This window comes from Oculina patagonica, chromosome 11, assembly GCF_052425735.1.
Source record: "Oculina patagonica isolate OP01 chromosome 11, crgOcupat, whole genome shotgun sequence".
Classification (NCBI taxonomy): domain Eukaryota; kingdom Metazoa; phylum Cnidaria; class Anthozoa; order Scleractinia; family Oculinidae; genus Oculina; species Oculina patagonica.
This window is the reverse complement of record NC_135768.1, coordinates 10,762,465-10,780,449: the sequence shown is the minus strand read 5'-3', so window position 1 is coordinate 10,780,449 and position 17,985 is coordinate 10,762,465. Positions and strand designations below refer to the sequence as shown.

Here is a 17,985-nt window from a genome sequence, read left to right as displayed (position 1 = left end):
AATACTAGGTTGTATGTATGTATGTATGTATGTATGTATGAATAGCTGCTCTGTTAGGTGCCTTTTTTATATCTTGTTTAAGTCAAATTAGTCGTCGTGGCCTACATTCAAACTTGAGATGTTACCTTCATTACAGTATTTTGGGATCGATCAAATCTCGATGACTTTCCATTCCTTCAAGACATCGTCAAGGTCAAACTAAATCATGCTTTGCTCACGATTCACATCACAGAGAAATTAATTTTCTTCTTCCTTACGGAAGAAGAATATTGAAGGTCTTCCCTCCTTTTTTGTCGGTGTCGGTTTCCCAGCGCCACAAAGCATTTATTTAACAAAGACAATTAAAAGGGAGTAGAGAGAATATGAGAATATCTGTACGACGCAATTAAGTATACTTAATTGAGATTGAAATCAAAATTACGTAATTTTGATTTCAATCGCAAAATAAAAGTGTTTTCTCGCTTTTTTCTAATCCTCGACGCCATGTCGTAAAAGAAATGGTTCATACGTTAAGCTTTATCGAGTTATTCATGCTCTGGAGTTTAGAGAGCAATCAATAAGCGAGGGTTGCTCGAGGCATGCCTCGAGTTACCATTAAGCCCAGCCCAAACGACAAGGAGAGGAGCCGAGCGCTCAGACGCTACGCGCGCCGCGATTAGCCAGTAGTCGGGGCCGGATTTTATCATGCCCACAGGCATCATGAGCCACTGATGCTAATGCCTGGCTATCGGGCAAAAAACAGAGAAAGAGCAATATAAAAAACTTCTTATTAACTCTCCCTAGCTCCAGCAAGGTCAAGCGGAACCGCATTGAAAAAATATCGCCCTTGGTGTTTCTGGTGCGGTCCACGCTTGGCTCGGTCCCCACAAGGAAGACCTCGGGCGATAGTCTTCCATATCGGCCCTCGCGCTTGGGTAATAAGAAATTATATGAAGGAAGTTAATCTGTGCGAGCGTGCATCCGTAGTTCGATGGGCGCACGCCTGTCACGGTATACCACAAAATGATGCGTGCAAACGTTATGGGAACTAAGCAGAAAGTTTTCTGTTCTCTCTCCTTGAACAAGAAAAACCTTGTTTGTTTCGCATGAAGGGCCATTACTTAATTCCTTGGTCGTCCGGCACTAATGCTCTAATGCATGGCACAGGGAAACATTGCATACGATTTTAGTTGAAATATTTTACCCCTGAAGGGGACGTGTTAAGCTTAATAATTAACAAGGTGCTTCGAATACGATTGGTTTATCAAATAATAGAACGTTAGGTAAGGATGATGAAGTGATCAACTCATAGCTATCCATAATTAATCAGGTGAGCTGGAAAAAGGGTTTTAGAACAAAACATATCATTGAACGAGTCACACGCCTTGCACGTGTTGAAGAGTCAGAAGTTCTTAAAGAATAACCGAACGGTTTCTTCACAACTTGTGAGAAAATGAAGATTGCTCTGGTCTTGTCCATTGTTGTTTGGATGACGTGTGTTGCTGATGGTACGTTTTTCAGTTTAACTGATAATTTTCAGAAATAGAGCAGGGGACCCAAATTTAGTAAAGGCCCATTGTAAAGGACCTGAATGTTTGATCAAGTTTCATAACGCACTGAAAACAATCAGATTCATTTACGTGTCTATTAGCTGAAAAAAGTAAGTGTAAGTGTTCGAATAGTTCATGTACAATACTCTCTCTTTCACAGTGACCAGTCTTTGTCCACCAGGAAAAAGGACAGATAACGAGGATGGCAGCTGTTGTGTTTTACCTTTCGAATATAAAGGGAAGTCTTACAACTCCTGTACCAGGACAGAACACGACAAGCTGTGGTGTGCATTGGATGCTGAATACCAACGTACTCGATGGGCCAATTGTGGTAAGAAAAATTTCAACTTCGTTCGAAATGAGTAATCAGTCAGTTTTGAAGTATAGGTAAATTTTTCTTACTTCTAATGTACATGCAGAAATGCCCAGTAGGAAGAGCCCGCCTCCCACCAATGTAGCCCGGGTTCGATTTCGGCCCGGTGCCATATGTGGGTTGAGTTTGTTGTTGATTCTCGCCTTGCTCCGTGGGTTTTTCTCCTGATACTCTGGCTTTCATCTCTCTTAAATAAAACCAACATTTCCAAATTCCAATTCGAACTGTATAGAGGACCCGCAAGAAAACCAGCTAGAGCTCATGTGGCCTCCTTTCTAAATATGTTTATTTTTGCAAAGGTATTACCCGCACGACCAGCGTACAAAAAGGGACATGGGGGGAGGGGGTAAAGAGGAGAAAGGTACCATTTAGTAGATAGCCTGGAGCTTGTTCTACGAGATAGCATGTCATTCTGTTGCTTATATGGGTATGACATAATATAACGTATCCACCATTTTTGATTTTACTATTTTCACATTACGCAGGGGTGCAAAGGCACGTTTGGGTGTGTTTACCTCGGTTTTTGACGTTGCTAGAAGCAAAACATCTAGAAAAAAGATTTCATATTAAAATGCCTCCGTGTTATGAATGAAAGTTCCAGCGTACCAGAGTCCTATTTAAATGTCAGTCCGGCTTAAAGCGGTCCCCTTGACTTCGCGCCAAAAAAAAGTTTCCTTTTATTTTTTGCCTGTGAAAAGGCTTTGGTCCATACATACAAAAAGGCAATAAATTATTTTCTAGTTCTTTATTTTCGCTTTGCTACAGGCCAAAATTGAATTTTGGCCGACATGGGGCCGCCAACGGTAGTCGAAGGGCTAAATTTCGACCATTTTGTGAAGCGCGCTATGTCCACAAAAATGCACTTGACGAAATATCCTTTGGCACAAACTCTAAGACATCTTTATTTAGTTCACTGACGAAACGAGGAAAATTTTTCGAAAATTCTAAGCATGCCAGCGCTTCTAAAAGACACCATACTCTGAGGTCTTTATTCACAGGTTAAAATTTAGGTAAATACAAGAGAATAAAACTCAAAAGTTTCAACATAAATTGGATTCAAAAAGCACATCAATGCAATCTTCTTACCTCAATAAACCGTTTTCTACTTTCAAACCGGTGGGTATCTCCTTGGATTGCACGCGAGAACAAATTAAAATCTGCCATAATCAGTGTGTTTACATAGTTGTCGCTCGTGCCGAAGCTGATTTGCATAACCTTACACTCGACGAGAAAACTCCCTCAGCCGTCCAACCTCGATTAAATATCTTTAGAATATAAGGAAATTGCTTCTTTTGATATTCCTATACCATACAGACCCAGCGCTGAGAAAGAAATTGTGTTGAAGATGACCAGAATACTCGCGGCGTGCGAGACTCCACAAAGGAGTTTGATCGTAGCACGAGTCAAGTTCGAGCCCGAGTCAAGTTCGAGTCACGAGTCAAGTTCGAGTCAAGTTTATTTTTTTTTTAAGTCTTTTGGTTTTAATTGCTGGTGAAAATGATTTACCAGAGGCACAAGAACAGCAAATCAAATCGCGAATCAAATTGCAAACTTCGATACAAAGTTCCGAACTTCGGCCCGAATTTATTAAAAACTTCTGTAATTATGTTATCAAAAAGGGCTTTACTACGCTAAACTGTTGGAAACAAATGTCATAAAAATAAAAATATAAAAGGTTCGAAAACTTTTATGTTCAGCGAGCTGTAAACATGTTGTCTCGACAAATTAGCGTTCGATGTCGCATCGCGTCGGCTTCGATTAAAATCAATTTTACATATGAGTAAACCATCCAGTTTTATCCGGCTTACAAACGCAGAAGACTTGAAATTGATGATGATGCCTCACAGAAATTGTTAAATGTGTATTTTCATACAAAAAACTTAAAATTTCACCAAATTTCTGCATGCATAAAATTTATTTATCGGCAAATCACTTGCGTGATCGCTGATGCGAAACGTTGTCTTACACTTCAAGCTACTTCAACTTTCCTTGACCAGTGCTAAAATCATCGAGTTCAGATATCGCCATGACTTTCAAGCAACATGTCTGGTTTTTTCTAAACTACCAAACTTGGAAAGTTCAGTCGGGCCGAAGTTGGGAACTTTGTATCGAAGTTCGCAATTTGATTCGCAAACTTCGCAACGTAATTGGCAACTTCGTAACAAAGTTTCCAATTTCCCAACGAAATTCGCAAAGCGGGCGGCCAAAGTAAACTGAAATCCACTGTAAACATGGCGAAGCGCTGGTCGTGCTTTTTCACACTCTGCTCTCATTCGCATACAGTTGAAAGGCATTTCTAAGCGCTTGTCTAATAAATGTAATTGTTTGTTGTTTCTTTCACCTTTGCCATACAGAATAGATACACCAGGGGTCAACGACAATTAAGATGAAACAAGTTCACTGATAAAATTGTTTCCCGCATTTCTGGGATTCCGAGACAGTAATGCATGTGCTCCATTTTTCTCAGTCAAGTCAAGACTGATGTCGAATTCAAATCTGCCCGAAGTTATTCTGAATCGGATAAAAATAATTTTGAACCAAAAAATATATGCAGTCTAACTGTGTGACAAAATCGTTGTGTGACAAAGTCGTTCGTTTTAAAAATAGAACACGATGACAATCCTGTGTGAAGGGAAAAATATATATTCCTCAGTAACCAAGACAAAACCAAGAAACTGCTGGTAAAAGCGTATTGAAAGGCGAAAAAGCATATTGAAAAGTTATAAAACAGTAAGAATTGAATGAAGGAGCAAGGAATACCGGTAATTTAGCTTACCGGTATATTTATTTTAAAATGCAAAATGAAATCTTTGCGATCGCTTCTACAGTAAAAATTTTTTGTCGAATCAAACCTAACTGCTGCTCTTTATAACAGTCAAACGATAGTTTATTATTATTAAAAGAAAGAAATAGTAAAAAAAAATATTTGACTCGAACTTGACTCGTGACTCGAACTTGACTCGGGCTCGAACTTGACTCGTGCTACGATCAAACTCCTCCACAAAGTAAATATTGACGGTTACACTGGTCGCACTTGTCCCAATAATGTAAGTTCAATTCGCTCCCGTAGTATCTCTAGGGAAAGAAGAAGAGTCGAAATTCAGCCATTTAATAAATATAAAACGTGTTAGAACGACAAATTGAATTCCGACAGCGGGAAATAACCAAATCGATCATGCAAAGACAACTTATAACTTAAGTCCAAAAACACCACTTATTGCAGGTTGCTTACCGAGGAAGTGTAGTCGCCAGATACAACCAACAAGCTTCAATAGAACTGTTTTATGTGACAAAAAGGCACTAATTTCAATTCATTCTTGATGTGTTTCATTCCACAAACGTTCATTTGGAGCCACAATGCAAGTTATGTGCTTCGAGATCCGTTAAACAGAAACTTTTGTAGGGCGGTTGCGTCACGGTAATTTGCAATGTCACGCAAATTGTAACGTATTATTAGCTGTGTGATGTGAGGTAAGTTGTTTTTTGAGAAAAGAATAAAAGAACAGAGTAATTTACCTCTGTGGTCGGGCATTTGGGAGTAAATCGGCAAATGACAGAACAGAAAATAAAACAAATGAAAAGTGTTCCGAAAAAGAGACAGAGTGTACTAAACTGTTTTCACTGTTGAAAGGAACTGAAAAAATGCGACCCGAAGCTGCGTTTGTAAGTATTCAGTTTGATATCGTCACTTTATCTCATCTGTGAGAAAAATTGTATGACCTGCCAAATATTTTTTCCAAAAAGATAGGACTGAGGCAAATGATTTATTTTTACGAGAAACCCATAATGGTTGTTCAACTCTTTTGTACTTGGGGGTGGTTTTATTAGTAGGCTAGTAGCGCTTCAGAAGGGATCACATAATGGAACCATGCCATCATTGTATTTTTTATAACTGTACTTATTTATTCTTTAGAAAATATGGGGAATTTCTACTACACGAGAAAAGGGCTGGGTAACCCCCCCCCCCTCCGAAAAAAAAAATCTGTTTCTACTTGGAAGTGGTGTTATCTGTAGCGATTCAGAATCATTGTATTTTTTAGAGCACATATTCTAAGCACCAGGACATACTTGAAAGGGAACTAGTTGATTTTTATCTTCATCTCTCGAAAAGCTGTCAGCAGTTTCGACAGCAACTTATAACTGCTGCACTCTTTCCGCACCAAGTCCTTTTGTGTGGAAGTACAAAGCGAGCGCACGTGGCCTTTAGCATTGCGACATTGAATTTCGATAACGTGTCAGAAGGATTAAGAATACAAGAACACCGTTACAATGTCTACTTTTTTTTTATTTACATAGGCGGCGGAGGGAGGGGGGGCGGGGTGCCTGACTGAAGTCCCCCAAACAAAAACTTGGAAGGCTCAGCCCCACCCCTCCCCCCCTTCCCATATTTCAGCGCCGAAGGTATCGCTAGCACAGCAAAAAATAGATCAGTATTCAGTCTCGTGATCTTTGTACTTTGTAGGCGGTGTATGACTTTCAACGAAACTCCTTTTCCCGAAAGCACTACAAGAAGAGGTCCGCAATCTGCGAAAATTGTATTTTACAGAGCCTGTGGCATCGACGACTTCAGAGCGTGCACCTTATGTCTCTTATGCCTTCCGATGTCTAAAAATTTTCCCCAAAAAGCACCATGAAGCAGGATCGTCTGAACTGCCTAGTTATGCCTACTTGCGACTTAGTTATGCCTACTTATGCCTACTTACGACCACTTCTCCACTTATTTTCACTTTAATCCAAGTCACCACTTATTATGTATTCACATTTATCATTTGGACATATATTTGAGCCTTGCAGTTAGCAGGACATGTGTCACACATAAGAACCCAGTATATGACCTCGCTCACCATGAGTCCCCCCATAGCTCAGTGGTTAGAGCGTCCAACCGGTATTCTGGAAGGTCATGGTTCGACTCCCGTTGGGGAACTCGGAAAATCTTTTTTCCGAGTATTTGACTTGCGACCACTTCTCCACTTATTTTCACTTTAATCCAAGTCACCACTTATCATGTGCCTAGTTATGTATTGTCGCAAATACTTACAGACACACCGGACACTGCAAAAGAAATTTTGGGAAACTTGAGTACCACCGAGGGGGGGAAGGAATGTCATTGTGCTTGGCTTGGAGTACGATGAGTCCCCCTCCCCGTCACGTTTCAAAACTAAAACATGTTTTGGCCACTAATGTAATTTAATTTTCTGAAGAATAAATAAGTACAGTTATAAAAAAATACAATGTTGGCATGGTTCCGTTATATGATCCCTTCTGAAGCGCTACTAATAAAACCACCTCCAAGTACAAAAGAGTTGAACAACCATTATGGGTTTCTCGTAAAAATAAATCTGTTCCTTTTTTCATTTGCCTCAGTCCTATCTTGTTGGAAAAAATATTTGGCTGGTCATACAATTTTTCTCACAGATGAGATAAAGTGACGATATCAAACTGAATACTTACAAACGCAGCTTCGGGTCACATTTTCAGTTCCTTTCAACGGTGAATACAGTTTAGCACACTCTGTCTCTTTTTCGGAACACTATTCATTTGTTTTATTTTCTGTTCTGTCATTTAACGATTTACTCCCAAATGCCCGACCACAGAGGTTAATTTACTCTGTTCTTTTATTCTTTTCTCAAAAAACAACTCACCTCACATCACACAGCTAATAAGAGGGTCTCAATGGGGTTAACCGTTAGCCGTAAAACGGCCAAAAATTTAGTCGTTAGGCGTAAAATTGGAAAATTTTAACCGTTAGCCGTAAAATATGTTAACCGTAAAAAATTGGTCAGTAGTTATAAATAAACCGAACTAGTTCACCTTATCGTGCCAGAATGGCCCTGAGACCCAAAATATGTTTTTCGATAATGGAAATTAATTTTTAACTTTTTAAAACAATGAAAATTAACTGTTAACTTCTGTTAACCGTTATGGAAATAAATTAACCGTTAGCCGTAAAAAAGCCAAAATTTTAACCGGTTAACCGTAAAAGCCACCACCCCATTGAGACCCTCTAATAAGAATACGTTACAATTTGCGTGACATTGCAAAATACCGCGACGCAACCGGGACGTATACAAAACATGGACCCGGGTCCATGGACCACCCCTGTGGACCCGGTCCATGGACCACCTTGTGGACCCGGTCCATGGACCACCCCTGTGGACCACCCCTAATTTTCGAAAGAAAATCAAAGTGTAGAATGGGGACAGGGTATAAATTGACGGCAGGTACTAAAACACAAAACAACGAAATGAAACCACCGAAAAGAAACGACCGAAACAAGCTAGACCACCGAAATGATCAAAACGAAACTGCCGAAACAACCGAAACGGCCGAAAGAGTGGCATAGACAACAAGACAAAATTACCGAAACAAGCAAAAGCTTTTTATTGAAAGCTAACCGTAAACAGGCTAACCAGAGTGTTAGTTAGACTGACCGGAGTGCTATTCAGGCTATAAACCGGAGAGCACTTTTCATGCCTTCCACTCCGGTTGGCCACTCGATCCAGTTAGCTTAAATAGCACTCCAGTTAGCCTCAATAGCACTTCGGTTAGCCTGAATAACGCTCAGGTTAGCCTGTTTACGGTTAGCTCTCGCTAACGGTAATGGGTTTTAGTGATTTTGTTTCGTTTCGCTTGTTTCAACCCTTTCCGGCGTTTGGTTTTGGTCGTTTCGGTGGTTTCGCTAATTTTGTTTCGGTCGTTTTGGTGGTTTCATTTCGTTGTTTTGTGTTTTAATACCTGCCGTCAATTTATACCCTGTCCCCATATTTCTACACTTTGATTTTCTTTCGAAAATTAGGGGTGGTCCACCGGGGTGGTCCATGGACCGAGTCCACAAGGTGGTCCATGGACCGGGTCCACAGGGGTGGTCCATGGACCCGGGTCCATGTTTTGTATACGTCCACGCAACCGCACTACAAAAGTTTCTGTTTAACGGATCTCGAAGCACATAACTTGCATTGTGGCTCCAAATGAACGTTTGTGGAATGAAACACATCAAGTATGAATTGAAATTAGTGCCTTTTTGTCACATAAAACAGTTCTATTGAAACTTGTTGATTGTATCTGGCGACTACACTTCCTCGGTAAGCAACCTGTAAGTGATGTTTTGGACGTAAAGTTTCAGTTGTCTTTGCATGATCGCTTTGGTAATTTCCGGCGTTGTCAGAATTCAAATTGTCGTTTTAACACGTTTTATATTTATTAAATGGCTGAATTTCGACTCTTCTTCTTTCCCTAGAGATACTACGGGAGCGAATTGAACTTACATTATTGGGACAAGTGCGACCAGTGTAACCGTCAATATTTACTTTGTGGAGTCTCGCACGCCGCGAGTATTCTGGTCATCTTCAACACAATTTCTTTCTCAGCGCTGGGTCTGTATGGTATAGGAATATCAAAAGAAGCAATTTCCTTATATTCTAAAGATATTTAATCGAGTTTGGACGGTTGAGGGAGTTTTCTCATCGAGTGTAAGGTTATGCAAATCAGCTTCGGCACGAGCGACAACTATGCAATCTCGAGCCCAGAGTGACCCCCGGCTCCGCGATCCGTCAGCGGTTGGTCAGCGGTAGGGTCGCCGGGACTCACTCTGGGAAACTGAATTTTAATTCAGTGTCCTACTGGTCCTCACAGAACAATAGAAAACAACACGGAAGTCTGAAAATCTTCACCGGAAGTAAACCAAACCGGAAACCCTGGAAAAACATTTTTTGTTTTCCATGGTCAAATGTTCAGATGTATCAACTTAATTTTGTAAAACAGCTAAGAACTCGTGATATGGCGCTACATAAATGAAGTATTTTCTAATTCTACCATTTTTGAACTCAAAAGATACCATGAAGTCCATGAATAAAAAAGCACTTCCTTTAAAAGTCAATTCTGAACGGAGTTTTAACATGTTTCAAAACAACAATGACGGCGTCACCAAGGACAAGGTCGATTGAAAACTCAATTTATAGTTGACTTACAAATCTCGCTAGAACTACTGTTTTCATTCAAATCTCCGTTACGGTTGAAAAACTGAATATTGCAGACAGTGGTCGATTCAAAATAATAACTAATGACGCAGAATTTGAACATTACGCGTTGTTGTTTTGCTGAAAAAAAGGGAATTGTACAATTGTGTGCACGTGAATTGCGTGAATTGTGTGCACGAGCTGAGTCGCCGAAATGCTAATTATACCTTTTGAATAGCGTTGACCGGTGTGGCCTTAAACGTCTTTATTAATATTACCGCCATTCGACGAGGAAAAAATTATTTGCTCGAAGACATGCAATCTATCATGAAAAGATGCGCTGTTAGCGAGAAGCCTCTGAAATATACGAAAGTTGCCAAACAAAAATTTTTATCAACATAACAATAGCTTGTCCGTGCGTTGTGCATTATGTAAATTTCTTCGCCGTCGTCTGCAAAACAACAACGTCAACAACTGACACACGCACGCAGTCTTCACAGGCGGAATGCAGGAAGGCAAACAAGATCTTTGATTTAAAACCAATATAGCAGTATGCTCAAGAAAGAGACTAACGGAAATCAAAACACCAGACGCTCTTTTGTTAACTCTCTCTTTTGTTAACTGCAGAACGTTTTTGTTACTTTTGTTGCTTCGATAAACACCAGTTCTGTCGATACTGTGTTAGAAATAGTTCAACTTTCTCGCTTTACTTCCGTTCTGGGAAATTTACTTCCGCTTAGACCTGAGAACATGCGCAATAAAAACCGGAAGACCAAGGTTCTACCTGAAATTGATCTGATCAATTCCAGTTTCCCAGAGTCCGTCCCGTACCGCTGACCGACATAGACGGACTCTGGGCTCGAGATTGACAACTATGTAAACACACTGATTATGGCAGATTTTAATTTGTTCTCGCGTGCAATCCAAGGAGATACCCACCGGTTTGAAAGTAGAAAACGGTTTATTGAGGTAAGAAGATTGCATTGATGTGCTTTTTGAATCCAATTTATGTTGAAACTTTTGAGTTTTATTCTCTTGTATTTACCTAAATTTTAACCTGTGAATAAAGACCTCAGAGTATGGTGTCTTTTAGAAGCGCTGGCATGCTTAGAATTTTCGAAAAATTTTCCTCGTTTCGTCAGTGAACTAAATAAAGATGTCTTAGAGTTTGTGCCAAAGGATATTTCGTCAAGTGCATTTTTGTGGACATAGCGCGCTTCACAAAATGGTCGAAATTTAGCCCTTCGACTACCGTTGGCGGCCCCATGTCGGCCAAAATTCAATTTTGGCCTGTAGCAAAGCGAAAATAAAGAACTAGAAAATATTTTATTGCCTTTTTGTATGTATGGACCAAAGCCTTTTCACAGGCAAAAAATAAAAAGAAACTTTTTTTTGGCGCGAAGTCAAGAGGACCGCTTTAAGCCGGACTGACATTTAAAATTATTTGAAAACCTGAAGGATGGGGGTGGCATAATCTCCCCTGTAATCCACCGTAACAAAAAGATGGCGGGTGTACATTTCACCACAATACCTTGCGAACCTAACACAACCAATAGACACACAGAAAGCTATGTTTCTCCGAAATGTGCTACTGTCCTATCAACCTAACAATGCGTATGCTAGGTTTGAAGTTTTTAAACTTATATGTGCGTTTTTATAAACGTTTTTAGGGTTTTCGTGCGCTAAGAATTATGGATAAATGTACCAGTCACCATCGTTTTTCGTTCAGTGGATTACGAGGGTTAAATGTTAATTAAATCAATTTTTCATTCACTTTAGTTGGAGAGTGTAGCGCTGACGAAGCGGAGGGTACAAACTGTGTACCTGATCACGGAAAATGTGGAAAAATTGAAGAAGATGGAAGCATGGAGGTACGCTGCTTCTGTGAGCCTGGTCGTACCGGTGAAAGATGTCAAATTAGCGAGGAAGAAAGAAAGATACTTAAGGGACTTGCTCGCCCTGCTTCGGGCTAAGTGTAACTAAAACAGTGCATTAAACAAACTGTGTATTGTAAGAGTTCTTGCGAGTGCATAATTAAAGGGACAGAATCACGAGAAGCCTCCTAAGTTTTTGTGTAAACTATGATAGAATCACGAGGGTGCACTCACTGATCAACAACATAACCTTTGAACAACAAACGAATCAAAGACATAAATTCATTATTCAAGGTGTTAATACAGTGGAACCCGATAAAACGATATGCCAAGGGAGCAGTAAAATAATATCATTATATCGAGGAATAGTTATATCGAAACTCCCGATATATATAACGATATGGACGTAAAATAACCGAAAATATCGTTATATCGGGGTAAACCTACTAACAAGTATTTTTTACTGCATATCAAAGGAGGATAAAGAGAACGATTTTGATAAAGAGGCTTAGAACACAGCCGTATCATTTTCGTATATCATCGTACAAAGCTGTTGTCAGAAACGTTAGAGATCACTCAATAACTATAATATTATTGCATCAAATTCGATGCTTTGCGAATAAATTGTGACTGTCTACTGATCATATCGTTATATCAGTCGGGAGGATTTTACGTTTGGTACGCTAAATTCGCATCGTTATATCGGGAATATCGTTATATCGCGCGCGTTATATCGGGTTCCTTCCCATCAATTTTACTGTAACTTTTGCCGGGACATAGAATATCCATCGTTATATCGGGAATATCGTTTTATCGAGGTTCGTAATATCGGGGTTCCACTGTAAATGTAATCAATGGTTTTCAAGTGATTTCCTTCTACGTAACACTGTCAAACTTGAAAACGTCGGCCAGATTTCGTCAAGTTTTAGGCCACAACGTACCCATCCGTAGCCAAACCCCCCTTTAACAATTTTTATGACTAGTACAGAACGTTTTTGCAAGGCCAGGCCACCATTAGTGCATTTGTAATTAATACCAACACCGTCATTGAGGGTCTCCCAGGAAGGTCCCTGTTCCCTTCAACAATTTTCCTGTGTTTCCTTGTTCCCGCAGTTTTTCCGCTCTTGTTTTCTGCTTTACTAATTAGCCAGCCTTTTACTACTCCCCCTCCAAACAAAAAATAAAAGCCAGGTTAAGGTAGTTGTTTAGACCTTCCCGTCTTTTGCATTCAGAGGGTCACAGCTAGCTTGATTGCTTAAAGAACGTTTTCTGTAAATGTTGTATGATCGTTAAAAAGAAAATCACCGATAAAATTTTTTCCTTTCATGGTCTACCCAAAGGGAAATTTAAAAGTGTTAATATCGGCTTTAGCACAGCACTTGTGCGAAACTCACATCAAGGAGGCTCATAACGGTTTCCAGCACTTGCCAGCTCTTATACTTTGATGGATCAGTACTAAAAATATTACCAATTGCTGCTGTAATTATAATATCAAACAAATGTCCAATCATTGCTGAACAAGTTGTGGTCATTTTCATTACGTCACTGATAACCATAGCAGCAGCAGCAGCAGCAGCAGCAGCAGCAGCAGCAGCAGCAGCAACAACAACAACAACAACTAATTTATAGATTTAGGCAAGCCTAAAAGCGGAGCTCCCCGGTTATATGCCCTTTACATCTTTTTTAGAATGATTTTTTATTCATGTTATTTTCTTTATGTATATTATGTATCCTTTTTCACCATGAACAACAGTACCAAATAAAAGTAAAAATCTCCCAAAGATAAACTAGTCTACGGATCCAGCGGCCCGTGTTCGAGCCCTTGCCGGGGTTGTGCTCTTGAGCAAGACACTTAACTTTCATAGTGCCTCTCTCCACCCAAGTGCATAAATGGGTACCGGCGAATTTACTGCTGGGGGCAACCCTGCGATGGCGGGCTAGCATCTCATCTACGGTGGAATAGAAACACATCTAGGATTTTGTTATCTGGCCGCTTAATGCTATTAAAACCGGGATAAGCTCCGGCCTTATGGGCCACTTGGCTCGACAGCAGGCTTAACCAAACAAGCACTAATGGAAAGTTAGGAGAGAACTCGTCAAGCTAAGTTGCTCTCGGCTACGCCTCAAGCAACTCTTACGATGAAGGCTTTTTCTATGACTGTTACCAGTCATTAAAGCCTGAAGTTATGTAGCCGTACGCATAAACACCACTTACACGACAGCCGTTAAAAACAGTTAAAGCTAATTAAATGATGTAACTAATAAAATATTCACTCACTCAACCTTCAGATTTTAAATGAGTACGTCTATCGCGTTTTCCATGAGCAGTTTGATTTGCTAACAATAACTCAAAGAGCCCGCTGAAACATGAGGAAGAAATTAGCTTCCGTTTGGCTATTAATCTTATTTTCTTTAGAAGTCAGCAAAATTCACTGAGTTTTACACTCGATTTTAATTATTTTTCTAGGAGCAGAGAAAGGAGGTCTCCTTAGACACGAGCCTAAATTTAAGTCGAGACCTCAAGTTGGATGATACTTCAAAATCTCAATCTATAGTCGTCAATCGTGAATGGTCTTTTTCACGATAAGGATATCATTAAAAGCTGATTTAAGCTTTTCTCTTTGCGATCCTAGTTCTATTTTATGCAAACATTATATTTGTTATGTTTTTGTAAACCAGGGCCCAGGTGTTCGAAAGCCGATAAAAATTAATCCAAGATTAAAGGGCATGTAAACACTAGAATACAACTTTTTCTCATCTATGTAAAAAGCAACGAAGAAAACGAATTTGGCATTCATTTTGCTCAATTCGATTTCGTTAAGGAGAAAAACGGCATTTTCGACAAAAAATCCACTTCCGGTGAAAACAATAGCAAGCACTCGTGACGTAGGCGGTGGAACCCAAATATTACGCAACACGGATTCCACATAAGAATTTATATGGCGGCTCGGGCAAGTAGCGGTGATTGGGAGGATGTTTTATCGCACGAGAGGGATTCAAATGCGGCAAATTCGTATTGCAGTGATGTAGATAATTCAGCTAAGCCTTGTAAGAGTCTGGGCTAAGTATATTTCATTCCGTATCAACTTGAACCGAGTAAAGTTCGAGGGAACGATAAGCAAGACGGAGGCGCTGTGGAAACTAGTTAACAGCAAAGATCGTTTTCGATCAGACTGACATTTAATTAACTTTTCGATTTACTTGTATTTCAGATTATCTAAAATGTTCACACGAAGCAAACAAAATGCACATAGCTTAAACAAGGCACGCGAAGTGTTTTTTTTCCTCGATCAGTTCTTGGTATGAAATTATATTTAAGTTGCGTGTGTGGAACATTCCAACCAATGCCGACTGCGTATTAAATCACTTGCTGTGCCGAAATCGGACAAAGTGGAGCTAAGTGGAGGATGAGAGATCAGGATCCCAAATGAATTGTCTCAGTAACAGTTCATCCAGGATCTCGGTCAACGTGCCTTGATTCTAAGTGCTGGGCTTTCAGGCAGCAAGACGCACACGGCAGCGAAAGGTCACGCGTATGTCTTCTTTTATTTTTAATTGCCTAGCTTTGCCTCTTGCGGCTGTAAATATTATACTCAGTATTGCATTATTAAAGATTTTAAGATAGTCTGCTTTTTCGTGTAGGAAATTTCGCTACATAATTGTCTATCGAGAGCTTGGTTTTTGTTTCGATTAATTTGTTGCTGGTGTTATCTTGGCACATATAGTATCTTTGCTGCGATATCATGTTGATTGAATTAGTGCTGTAAACAAGATCCCAAGATCCGAAGCTCCTTTGCAACTGATTTTGGCACGTTATAAACTGGGTTAAAGTCTCAAAATCTTGTGATAGCACCGTATATTCGCTGAATTTACTCTCCAAACAAAAACAAAACCCGGGAAAAAGCAACTGAGAAAATTAATATCGTGTCACGGAACAGCTTCCATAAACGCGTAGGTGCTAAAGGTGACCACATCGACTAGAGGCGCTTCTCAATGGGTTCCATAATGCCAACGTCAGCTTTCGAAACAAACCCGAGGATTCGCATTCTACAACCAGTCCTAACATTATTAATTTAATATTAACCCATAGCTACGAAATATCAGCGTTTTAAGCAGTTCCTAGATGCTTATGATACGACCGTCGACATTATGTTCTTGTTGACGACGCTGGTCCTCAGCCAATGCCTCCTGTGCTGCAGTCAAGGCTGTTTCCAATTCTCTTTGGATTGAAGTGTTCCTGTTTCTTTCTTCTTCCATTTGATGTTCTACGTTCCTCAATCTCTCCTCTACGACTGTCTTCTGCTGGTGCTCGCCTTCCAAATGAAGCTGTTGTTCCCTAATAGCGTTCTCTTTCACTTGAAGCTCTTGTCTCAGTTCTTGTTGACGACGCTGGTCCTCAGCCAATGCCTCCTGTGCTGCAGTCAAGGCAGTTTCCAATTCTCTTTGGATGGAGGTTTGACTGTTTCTTTCTTCTTCCATTTGAAGTTCTAAATTTCTCAGTCTTTCTTCCAAGGTTGTATTTTGTTGGCGCTCCTCCTCAAAAAGACGCTGTTGTTCTCTGATATCGTTCTCTTTGGTTTGAATGTCTTGTCGGAGAGATATCGATTGACTCAACAGCCGTTTATTTTCTAGCCTTTCCTCTAAACACATATTTCTTACTTCGTTCAACTCTCTTTTCATTTTAGCTTTATCTCGTTGTATTTCTTTTTGCATATTACGTTTAATGCGTAAATCCCAATCTAATCTTTTTCTTAGCCGTTCATGCTCCTCTCTTGACGTTTTCTGCAACTCATGAACAATTCTTTCCTTGTCTCTTAATTCTTCTCCTAATCTCACTCTTGCTTCAGTCTCGTCTCTTGACGTTTTCTGTAACACGTGGAGAATTGTTTCCTTGTGTCTTAAGTCTACTTTAAATCTTATACTTGCTTCATTCTTTTCTATTAACGTTCTCCGTAAATCATTCACAATTGCTTGCAGGATTCTCAATTCTCTTTCTAAACCGATTCTCACCACATTCTCTTCTCGTAACGTTCTCTGTAAATCATTCACAATTGTTTCCTTGTCTCTTAATTCTGCTTCTAATCTTATTTTTGATTCATTCTCTTCGGCTGATGTTTTGTGTAAAGTTTCCATGATCTTCTCCTTCTCTTTTAATTCCAGTTCTCTCATATTGGACAAGCCCATTTCATCATCGAGCGTGCGGTATAACTCCAAAAGTTCATTTTCCAACCTTTCTTCCAGCTCATTATAAGCAATCTTCATCTGTTGTAATTCCTCCTCTGCTCTAGTTTTCGCTTGTTGCTTTTCACATTCTTGTTTCCTGATTTTACCGACAAGTTCGTCAAGTGCTTGATGCATTTGGGCCACATCACTATAAACTTGACGCCAGTTGAATTTTACATCGCTGTCCTGAACGTTATATTCATAGGTCCTGCTCTCTAGATCCGCCTGTTTCCTCCTGGCTACATCACTGATAGGAGATGGAGTTTCTTCTATCTGAAACGAAGCTGCAAAAAAACGTTAACAATAGGTATAGGTCCTTAAGTGTAAAAACATAATTATATATAGTTGGTCAACCTAAGTATTACATGCAACGTGCATTGTAAGTAGTGTTAGTTCCTTCTTCTTTACTAATCAATGAATTGTAACTCATTTTAGTGTAAGTAGAGCAGTTTTCAATTGAGTGTCGTAAAACCAAAACCAAAGTACCACTCTACTAGTCAATCACAAAGAAGACAGACAATTCAGTGAACTAATCAAAACTCGAAGCAAATACATGTAGCCGGCACGAAGCGCGGGAAAACGTGCGCGCGCGAGTTACGATTGGGTTTGGTTTTAAGCCCAGGCTAAACGATCAAACATTTTCGTCCAACATCATGTTGGAAGAGCATGTTTGACCGTTTAGTCGCCTCTCTCAACATTGCATTTAAATGGTTTTCCATGTTTGATCTAGATCAAACATTTTCATCCAACACTTTGCTTCACGCGCAAATGTTAGATCGTTTAGCCACCTCTGCAAACAAAACAAGCCAAAGCGGGAAAAAGCAACCAATAAGAAACAGAATCCATGTGACGTCGCGCCATAATTTTTAGCGATAAGACGCACAATGCGTATATTGCATCGCGAACACCGAGCTTTGAAAAGTTGAAAGCATACATTTTGCTTAAGTTCGCAAGTTTTTTTTTAGTCTTTGAAGAAAACCTTTTAGAGATTCCTTTTTGCTGTTGGCAAAAAGTTTCAAATATGAATCAAC

The 17,985-nt window shown here is 39.8% G+C and overlaps 1 protein-coding gene across 1 annotated transcript; it reads left to right on the top strand.

The window, feature by feature from the left end:
* Nucleotides 1–1,358: 1,358 nt before the first annotated feature.
* LOC144630257 (hepatocyte growth factor activator serine protease-like) lies at nt 1,359–11,908 on the top strand. Its single transcript, XM_078488596.1, has 3 exons — nt 1,359–1,487; nt 1,690–1,860; nt 11,637–11,908. Exons 1-3 carry the CDS (start codon nt 1,433–1,435, stop codon nt 11,828–11,830), a joined length of 420 nt encoding a protein of 139 aa, XP_078344722.1. The 5' UTR covers nt 1,359–1,432; the 3' UTR covers nt 11,831–11,908.
* Nucleotides 11,909–17,985: the final 6,077 nt, after the last annotated feature.